Source organism: Hevea brasiliensis, chromosome 12 (assembly GCF_030052815.1).
Source record: "Hevea brasiliensis isolate MT/VB/25A 57/8 chromosome 12, ASM3005281v1, whole genome shotgun sequence".
Classification (NCBI taxonomy): domain Eukaryota; kingdom Viridiplantae; phylum Streptophyta; class Magnoliopsida; order Malpighiales; family Euphorbiaceae; genus Hevea; species Hevea brasiliensis.
The window spans coordinates 7556063-7566522 of NC_079504.1; the positions used below are offsets into that span (position 1 = coordinate 7556063).

The following is a 10460-nucleotide window of genomic DNA, read 5'->3' on the forward strand; positions in this document are numbered from 1 at the left end:
TACACAAAAGAGCCATCTATAAAATACTTGCAAAATTTTGGCTCAGAACCCAACATTACTAACCAGCTTTCATACGAAGCATAAAAGACAATTCTTCCAATTACACACAACAATAAACATGCAACAACCATTTTCCACCTTCTGCATTTTTTTTCAATGTCTTTCTTTTCAACATTTCCCTCAAGCTCCATTCTTTTGATTCGATTTAGTAACCCAACTATTACAACATTTGCTTGCCTTATAAATTTTGGATCAACCCACTCCAAATAATAATAACAATTGCTTCTCTGCAAAAAAAAAAAAGAGAAAAAAAAATCATAGCATTATTTATATAAAAAAACCCATAACTCATATTATCATAAATATTTTCTTTTACCCTAAAACTCATATTAAAAAAATTTACCAAAATGATGACTACCAGATCATGCAGCCATAGAAAAAATTTTACCTAAATCTAGACCGAGACGAAAATTTTATTTTCACTTACCCCATAATTTGGGCAGCCATAGAACCTTCTTCCAAGGTGTGCATTGGTTCATATGTTGTTAATTTCACTTATTCTTCACATCAGTAAAAAGGAATACCATTGGATGATAACATTCTCCTATTAAATTGAGATATCATCAATGAAAGAAATAAAGAAAAAGGAAAGTACAAGAATATCCTTTACCTACAAACCTGAAGAAAAAAGAGAGCAAAAAGAAACACGATTTTATTTTCTATTAGGAAGAGAGAGAAATGAGAAGGGCAAAGTGTTCAAGATAAATAAAGTTGAGAAAGTAAGAGTGGAGTAATACACATTAGAGAGAGAAGAGAGAAAAAAATAATTTTTAATTTTACCTCGACATGCAACATTACTTTTTAACATTTAAATCAATTGTTGCAGGTTGTATGAGGTTTAAAATGATATTTACGATAATTTATGAGATTTTAAGTTAAATTTTAAAATTTATATGTCATAGTATTACTAACCTTAAAGTTCATATACCACAAGTGAAATTTACCAAAATCATATCTATCTCCATCAAAAACTTGCATTAATGATACAGTACTTGAATGTAGTGGTGGCAACGGTCTGGTTTGGAACTGAAATCGAACCAAAATCGGACCAGTCAAAACCGAACCTAAACCAGCCAAAACCGAAACCGTTATTAAACTGAACCTAAATCGTTCTGTCATGGTTTGGTTCAGGTTCAAGATATTATAAAACTATTGAACCGTCAGTTTGATTCGAATTAAAACTGTCGATTTGATTCGAATTAAAATTGTCTGTTTGAAATCAAATCGAACCGACGGTTCGATTAAAACGTGCACAGTACACATCGCATCGCTGCAAAGACAAAATTTCAGCCCACCCACCTACTCCACAGCCCGGCACTCCACAGCCTTACTCCTCGTAGCTGCGCAAATGTCCATTCAAATTTCTTTTTTTTTTTTAATTTATAATCATTTATTAAATTTCAAAATTAATTATTTTTATTTTTTTAATCTCAAATAGTAAAAATATTTACCGTTACAGTTTTTTTTTAATTGTAAAATTACCCCTTAGTCCCTAATAATAGTAAAAAAGTAGTTACTTTTTGGGGATAATTTTAGAAATAAAAAATTTATAAAAACTCTATAAATACCCCCAATTCATCCACTTAATTCATTCACACAACTCTTAAATTCTCTCCAATCTCTCAAATTTCTCAAATTTTCTACACAATTATTTTCAAATCTCTTTTTAATTCTCAATATTCTCTAAATTTTTATACTTTATTTTTTTTTACACTCATAAAAATTTCTTATATCCCATTATTTTATTCAATAACTCTATTATTATTTTTTTATTCTATCATTAAAATTTAATATTTTCTTTATTACTCTATTTTTTTATATACTCATAAAAATTTCCACTATCTCTACTTTTTAATTTAAAATTTTACACTATTTTTTTGTTTGCAAATTTCTAATTTTTTTTTTGTTATCTTCTACACTTCTTTTTTCAAATTTCTAGTACCTTCTATTTTTTGTTATCTCTACACTATTTTTTTTTCAAATTTTATCATAGTATCATACCTTTTTTTTTTTTTTGAGAAAATGGCAAGTAGTGGATTTGGAAGTTCAAGGGAAAAAGTAAGGTTGGTGAATCAACATATCTAAATCCAAATGAGCTTACAGTAGTTGATTTAGACAACATAATGGAGCAAATTGGGGATGATAATAATGATGTTGAAGTTCAAGAGTTATTCCGCCACACTCAAGAAAGCCAAAATCAACAAGCTGAGAAATATAAAGCAAAAAAAGCACTCACGTCCGATATTTTCAAAGTCCACTTTACAAAAAAACGAAGATCTAAAGATACATTTGATGTAATTTGTAATTACTGTGGCCAAGTCTACAAGTTTAAAATGGGAGGTGGATATAGCACATTCAAGAGGCATTTGGAGCAAAAGCATCCGACCAAAATTAGGTATGATAAGTCTCAAACTCAAATATCCGGGTATATAAATTCTAAATCTCAATCTTTATTTCAATATTCTGATCAAAAAAATAAAAAGGAATTAGCAAAAATGATTTGTGTTGAGCATTTATCATTTAATTTTGGTGAAAAACTTGGTTTTATTAATTATTGTCAAAATGCTTTAAATCCTAATGTAAAACGTATTACTAGAAATACTTTGAAACGGAATATTTTTTCTTTATTTAAAAAAGGAAAAAAAGAATTACAAGAAATTTTTTTAAATATGAGTGCACAAATTTCTATTTGTAGTGATATTTGGAGTGATTATTGGCAAATGCATTCATATATGGGCATAACATGTCATTGGATTAGTGATGATTAGATCATGCAAAAAAGAATAATTGCATTTTGTGTTTTGATGAGAGACATACTGCTGATAATATTTTTAGAATGATTAAAAATATTTTAGAAGAATATAGATTAGTTTATAAAATTTTTTCAATTGGTTTTAATAATGCTGCTGTAAATTCTGCATCAATTAATGACTTTAAAAAAAATTTGCCAACCCAATTTTAGGGGAAAATTTTTTCATATTAGGTGTGCATGTCATGTATTAAAATTTGTATGTGCAAGATGGTTTAAGAACCCTAGATGAATTTATTTCTCCCATCAAAAAAGCAATTTCATTTTTATGGGAACATCCCCAAATTATGAAAGAATGAGCTAAATTTTATAAAATAAATAATAAAAAACAAAAAAGATTTCCAAGAGATGTTCCCACTCGTTGGAATTCAACATATGAATTACTAAACGAGTCATTTGGATATAGAGATTTATTGTACACATTTATTAGTAATAATGTGCCACAATTCAATTATATCCACAAAATTGAGACATTTGTATAAAATTTTTGGATATTTTAAAAGTTTTTAATAATGCTACATATACATTGAGTGGTGTTTATTATCCTACATCTCATTTATTTATGATTGAATGTCTTAATATTATTGGTGCATTGCAAGACCATGAAAATGATGTTAATTTAAAATATTGCATTTCTAACATGAAAAAAAAAAGGTTGAATTATTTCAAAAATATTCCTCCACTTTATCTTGTTGCTTGTGTTTTTTATCCTAGATGTAAATTAAATGGTTTAAATGTTTATTTTTCTCTTTATTATTCATGTTTAAATCTTGATGATGAGATTGATTTTGATGTTCATGCAATAATTGTTAAAATTAAAAAATTAATTTTTGATTTATATAGTGAATTTTGTTCTTCTAGTCAAGTTCAGAATGAGCCAACCTCTAGAAGAAGCATGGGTGATCATACCTTATTACAAAGGCAAAAAAGGCCTAGAGGATTCCTTGGCAATAATTCTGAATTTGATATTTATTTAACCACTATTTTCGAGTTTGGTGATAATAGTGCTGGTAAAGAATTTACAGTACTTGATTGGTGGCGTCGACATACAAATACTTTTCCCACCCTTGCACTGATTGCTAAACAAATTTTAGCAGCACCAGCCTCCACAGTTGCAGTTGAACAAGCTTTTAGTGCAGGGGGTAGTATATTAGATGAGAGACGATCTAATATGGTTCTTGAATCATCAGAAGCTTAAACATGTTTAGATAATTAGATTAAGGTAGCCTTAAGGCAACAAGAGATCACATGTGAAAGAAATGAAGATTTATATGACATAAGAACCGATAGAACAACAACAGAATCGAGCGGTTGTGGAAGTGATTAGGGTAAAGGAGTTATCTTTCGTGAGCTTTGATTTATCTAAACCCCAAGAGGATACGTAGGCAACTTAATTTCTATAAAATTAAGTTCAAGCCCTTCTTTTTTTTTTAACTAAAATTAATTTAATCTCTTTTCATTTTTATAATTATTTTAAATTAACTCTACATCTCTTATTAATTTGTATTATAAATACAAATAATATCATTTTCTTTTTTTCTTTTTTTAAATATTTATTTTATCAAATTTTTTTCTTCTTTTTCTTATCAAACCATCCTCCGAATCGCCCTAAAACACCTTTTAAACTGTTCCAAACTGCTTAACTCTAAATCATCTATTAAATTATTTTAAATTGAGACTCAAACCGAAATCGACGGTTCATAGACTGCCCTTCTTAGCTGTTAATTCAGGTTCAATATTCCTCTGAACCTAAACCTGGCAGTCCAAGTACCCTATCGGGTGAATCTTGAACCGTGGCCACCTACTTGAATGCGCCAAAGTCACCAGTAGCCGACTCAACGTCGATCAATCAATCATGACGGCCAACGTCCGCTCCGTGATCGTGGCCGTTGACGGCAGCGAGCAGAGCATGTACGCCTTGACATGGGCGCTTGACAACCTCAAACTCCGATCCACTTCGTACGACTCCACTGAAACCCCTGGCTCCTTCATCATACTCCACGTCCAATCTCCGCCCACTATCGCTGCTGGACTCAATCCCGGCGCTATCCCCTTCGGCGGGCCCAGTTAAGTATGCAATATTAGCACTACTGCTGCTCAATTCACTTGATCATGATTCCGTATATGGTTTTTGAGTTAAGATGATGGCAGAATGATTTATTTTGCTTTTTGCTTTTTTGTGAAATTAAAGGTGATTTGGAGGTCCCTGCCTTCACTGCGGCGATCGAGGCACATCAAAAGCGGATAACCGAAGCCGTTTTAGAACATGCCTTGGGGATCTGCCGCCAAAAAAAAGTAGTGAGGGCTCTGTCTTTTTCTCCACGCATTTACTTGTTTGGTGTTAAATTGTATTGATCAATTGTTATTTGTTAAGAGTTAGTATCATATTAATTCATTGTTATTAATTAATTTTTGCTAACCTACTGAGAATTCAATTTCTGCTTAGGTCAATGTTAAAACGCAAGTGGTTATTGGGGATCCCAAGGAGAAGATTTGTGAAGCTGTTGAGAATCTGCACGCTGATTTACTTGTGACGGGGTGTCGTGCTTTTGGCCCTGTTAAAAGGTAGTACGTTTACACTGAAAAATGCTGTTCATTGCAAGTACTTGGGGGCTAGAATAACATTCACTTACTTATGTTCGAAAATAAAGAAGTGGAATTGCTTTGATGGTTCTGTTTTTTAAAGATTGAGGTTATTTTTAGATAGATAGTATGTCTTGTTCTATGTCAGCTTCGAAGATAACCATGAGTAGTATACTTATTCAATGAACTTCCTTGTTGATGTGAATGGATATGAAGATAAGTGATTTTTCTTAACACATGAAAACAGGGACATGAAAGTTTTGGTGTTGCTTTTGTTGCTACTTCAGATAAAAGCATTATCTTGGATGTTTTGACAAAAACCGTTAGTTGTTGTTTTGCATTGTTTATCTTCGTCCCAAAAGCTGCTATTGGCAATGCATCCAAGAGGGTGCTCCTGGCAAGAGTAGCTGCAATAGCAGGGTAAAACAAATCCCAAAAGCTTAGAAGTTGAGTTGGAATGGTATCGATATCTGAATGTTATCAATAATTGAATGGTTCTCTTGTTTTTTTATTGTGTGGGTGTTTCTCTCATTCTGTTCTAGGATTCATAATATTCTATTTAACTTTGTGATATTGTATGAATGAAAGAGTTTTTGCATCATTCCATTTGCAGTCTCAGCAATACACATATTAGTTGGAATTCTACCAGTATAAATATAGAACTTGTAAGTAGCATCTAGGTCTGGTTTGTTTTATCTATGATGTAAATGTCAGAAGTGTCTAATATGTGGAATCGCTCCAAGGATGACAAGTCTCAAAAGTGCTTTGATTTGGAAACTGTATTCCTTCATGGAAGAGGGCTATGGCCTGCTTGAAAAAGCAGTTAATACGAGGGTATAGTTGATCTATGGAGTCCTGTTAATAGTAAAGTATGAAACTTACACACAAGTGAATGCATATGCACAGGTAATTTTACTGTATGTGACTGCATTTTAGTTATTTCAAGTAGCAATTTTCTTAATAGTACTTCTGCAGAAAAAAGGTGGTTGGTGTCAGCTGATTGCCTTGTTATTAGGGAATTGCTATGCTTTCTGCAATGATTGTAGGATTAATGGCAGCATTGCTAAAATGTTTGACGTTGTGTTACATTCCACTTGTGTTTTGGCTCACCAATTGTCAATTTTCTGAATTTGATTTCATAGTAGATGATTTACAGCTGCTTGGCATTATATATACTAACCTTGAGAAATATAACATTTTTTAACAGGATGTTTTTGGGAAGTGTAAGCAACTATTGCACCAACCATGTAGAATGTCCCGTCATTATTGTCAAGGGCAAGGATGCATCATCATAAACCAAAGAGGTGTGCTTATGAATACTCAATTTGTGTACTTGCAGCAATTCATGTCTATGACTTTTCAATATATGAATTATTATTTTCTGCGTAGTAATTGTTTTAACAATGCTTTGATGTATATTTATTCTATCTTATGATGTATTTATCCAATATTTGATGACTCTTCTGGAAATGTCCTCCAAGATGCATTGTTTGCGTCAAGCTCTGTGTTGCTTTAACATGCAAGCTCCATTCCCTTCTCTGCCCGCTGAACCTTCTTTCTTTCTCTTTCTCCTCCGGCTTACTGTAAACCTGTTTAGAACATAAAGCATCCTATCATCAAATAACAAACTTCACTACCCAAGGATTCAAAATCAATCGATCTTGGTTTTCATATCCTTGACTGTGGTAGTGGGACACTTGGCCTTGCAATCTAGCAGCATCTTGCGGTTTGCATCAAGGCAAAGCTTGGTGATGACCCCCTGGTAATGGTTGATCTACATTGATAGTGTTGTTCACCTTAACTCCCAATTCAAATCCCCTACTTGCAACTGTAGAGTTGGACTACTCACCACCCGCACCTTGTCATTCTTGTGAACTGGCATGGAAAGAGAGAGAAAGCATTTGGAGGGGGGCAAAAAAGTGAAAACTATTTATTTCGTACTCAAATTAGTAACAAATTTTTTTCCCCAATTTTTACTGGCCGGCTAAAATTGCCAAAATTAAAAAGTTTGTCAAAATTGAAAAAATGCATGAATATTTTGATCTTTTTTTTGGTCATAGAACATTAAAAAAAAAAAAAAAAGAACTCTTTTCATTTCTAATTACAGACTTCATTGAATGGTTTGTAACTTCTATTTGCTGTTAGATTTAATCTTAGGTTTGCCTAAATTTATCTTTTGACTAATTCTGATCAAATCATGCTGTAGTTACGGAGTGCTTTTGTGATGCTTGACAAATGCTGACCTCTCCTCTTGTCATATATGGAAATGTTTCAGAAGCAGTTTGGGGTAATTTGTAATCAGCTCTGCGTTGTCATCCCTTTTTTTAATCTCTTTCTAGTGTGTTTTTTTTAGGAGGAAAAACTTGGGTGTGAAAATCAACCTCGTTTGTATTGTATATCAATTAGTTGATGTACAATTGTACCTCGTTTGTATTGTATATCAATTTGTTGATGTACAATTGTATTTCTTTGTGTATTCATTTATTTACTCTGGTGGATTATTGTATTAAGTTGTCTTTGGAAATGATTACTTTCTTCAACCATTGATGGGTGCTTCAGGTGTGACAAATGTAAATTGTTGCAAAGCTGTCACTTATATCTACTGAATAAGTTGAACTGAATATTCTTTACTGTAATTTTCTGGGTTTGACACATGGAGTTTCCTTGTTGAATTTGTTAGCACGAATATGATATTTAAGATGCTGATGTAGAACTAAGGAAGAATTTATCAAGAGAAACTAATACCCAAGAACAAAGAGGGTAGAGAAACAAAGGAAGAGAAATTTAATTCTCAATAATTCATAATCAAGCTACTAAATTATAGACCATAGGTCGTATTTATGGAGTTAGAAATTTTAATCAAATTAAAATTTTAGAATTCAAATTAAAATTTAATTATGAATATTAAATTAAAATAAACTTTCTAAATAAAATACAAATCTTCTTAATTATAAATGCAATATAATTCCTAAATTCTATCTTTCATCAGGTGCATATGTTTTTCTCTGGCTCCTGAAACAAGAATCATGAAGTAAACATTTGGTGTTATATCATGAGATACTAGAGGTGCATCAATTTTAAATTAATGGTTTTAAATGCCTACGTAATTTTACCGAGCTTGAGATTACCAGAGATAATAAGAATGGGTTTATTGTCGCCTGAAAGATGACATCGTTTTCAGCTTGGAAGTCAAACATAATTGTTGGCGAGGGAGTTGCATGGTAAGGATGTGATAAATAGCCGAAAAATGCATATGACCGGCACATGGTTCTTGCGATCTGTAGTTGCATGGCCTAAAATAATAATGAGCTTAAAAGGTATCCTATATAGGACTTTCGCTGGAGCTGTTGGAATGCAGAAAAGAGATGGGCACAATTAGGTCCTGTTTGATTTAACCATTGCATGGAATTAATAATGGTTAATTGATAGCTATTATTATTAATTGATAATAATTAATTATGTTAAGTAATTAGTAAAATTATATTTTATTTTTATTGTTAATATGTAAAATGACTAATAAAAATATATATCATATAATTTATTTTATTATTGACATGAATATAAAATTATAAATTTATTATATTATATTATTTATTTTATTATTAAAATAAAAATATAATGATTAATTTAATATATTATATCATTTATTATATTATTAAAATAAAAATATAATTATTAATTATTATATCATATTATTTATTTATTTTATTATTAAAATAAAAAATAATGAAATTCTTAAAAAATAATTAAATAATTTAAAAAATGTAATTATAAAATAATAAAGTAATTTTATTATTGATAAAGAAAGAAAATCTTATAATTTTAAGTTTTTTGAAAAAAATGTATTTTTTCATAACTACATATTTTATATTTTATATTATTAACCAAAAATATTTTAACAAAATTGTAATGTTCTAAGATTATAAATAAAAAAAAGTCAAACAATAATAATAATAATATTAATTTTTAAATTACAAGAAAAATAATAATATGATATAAATAAAAAATAAAATTAATACAATTATCAATTGATGGGAAACAACTCTAAAAATAGAGCTGATAATAGATATCATATCAGTTATCTATCAATCACCAACTCTACCTTTTTAAGATTGTCAAATACTTCAATTCATTTATTTGAATATATATAATTTGCACCCAAAAATATAATTTGCACTAGAAACATAAACAGTTAAACAGAGACACCTCTGCCAATGAGTCCTTAGTCTATTTGTAAAGCTAGCTGAGGCTGAGGCCCTAAGAGGTTTGAAGTTCAACTTCCATTAGCGTTGGATATTCTGTCATCTTTGTTTTTGAAACGGAGGGGTGGGGATAAAGAAACAGATTGTCTTACCTGTTAAAAATGCAGGACAATTGTGATCAACCGGTTTGCAAGATTTAATTATTGATTAATTCTCTTTCTACCGAACACCCAAATGCATTTTGTTTTGTTGCATGTGAGGGATCCTCAAGTCTTCAGGCTTGGATCTGGGAAAGAGATCGGAGGAGCACAGTGTTAGTGTGGGACTGCTGGCAGGAGCTACTGGACCCATATACGTCATGGAAAAGTCTGTTTATGCCCGTGAACGACAGCATCTTGTGCACTGCCCATGTACGGACAAATTCTATTTTCTTTTTAGCAATTTGCAGATTTGCCTTCAAATTAGATGTATTCACGGGCTGCTCTTGTCCCTTTTGCCTTGGTCCACCGTGATGAAAAGAGTAAACATTATTTTTTTTTAAATCAGCTTCTTCCTTTGTTTTTTTTTTTTTGGGATAAATGGAGAAGTTAAAAAAATCTGAAGCTAGATATTTAACTAGACAATTGACATTCTTTTGGACCCATATCTCACCACTCATTTTGTCCTTTCCATTTCTCTTCCCTAGGAAGAGCATATCTCATTGTAATTTAGCTTCAGTTTATTTCCAACTTGGCTTTCTTTATCATAAAAGCATCCTTTATCTTCTTTCTCGTGAACCCTAAGTAATGTTCCATCTCGTCTGATAA

The 10460-nt window shown here is 31.1% G+C and overlaps 1 protein-coding gene across 2 annotated transcripts; it reads left to right on the plus strand.

The window, feature by feature from the left end:
- Positions 1 to 4587: 4587 nt before the first annotated feature.
- LOC110637364 (universal stress protein PHOS34) lies at positions 4588 to 7995 on the plus strand. Of its 2 annotated transcripts, none has more exons than XM_021787426.2 (5): positions 4588 to 4935; positions 5061 to 5167; positions 5316 to 5434; positions 6660 to 6756; positions 7659 to 7995. In XM_021787426.2, the coding sequence occupies exons 1-4, from the start codon at positions 4725 to 4727 to the stop codon at positions 6745 to 6747; spliced, it is 525 nt and encodes a 174-aa protein (XP_021643118.2). In that variant the 5' UTR covers positions 4588 to 4724; the 3' UTR covers positions 6748 to 6756; positions 7659 to 7995. The 2 variants fall into 2 exon arrangements, with proteins under 2 accessions (XP_021643118.2, XP_021643120.2); XM_021787428.2 differs by having other exon boundaries at positions 5061 to 5164.
- Positions 7996 to 10460: the final 2465 nt, after the last annotated feature.

Excerpts from the sequence above, each read along its gene's own strand:
- LOC110637364 (XM_021787426.2), top strand. The coding sequence starts at position 4,725 with ATGACGGCCAACGTCCGCTCCGTGATCGTGGCCGTTGACGGCAGCGAG. Across the intron at positions 5,168-5,315 it reads TCTGCCGCCAAAAAAAAGTA|GTCAATGTTAAAACGCAAGT; the intron begins GTGAGGGCTCTG and ends ATTTCTGCTTAG. Across the intron at positions 5,435-6,659 it reads GCTTTTGGCCCTGTTAAAAG|GATGTTTTTGGGAAGTGTAA; the intron begins GTAGTACGTTTA and ends ATTTTTTAACAG.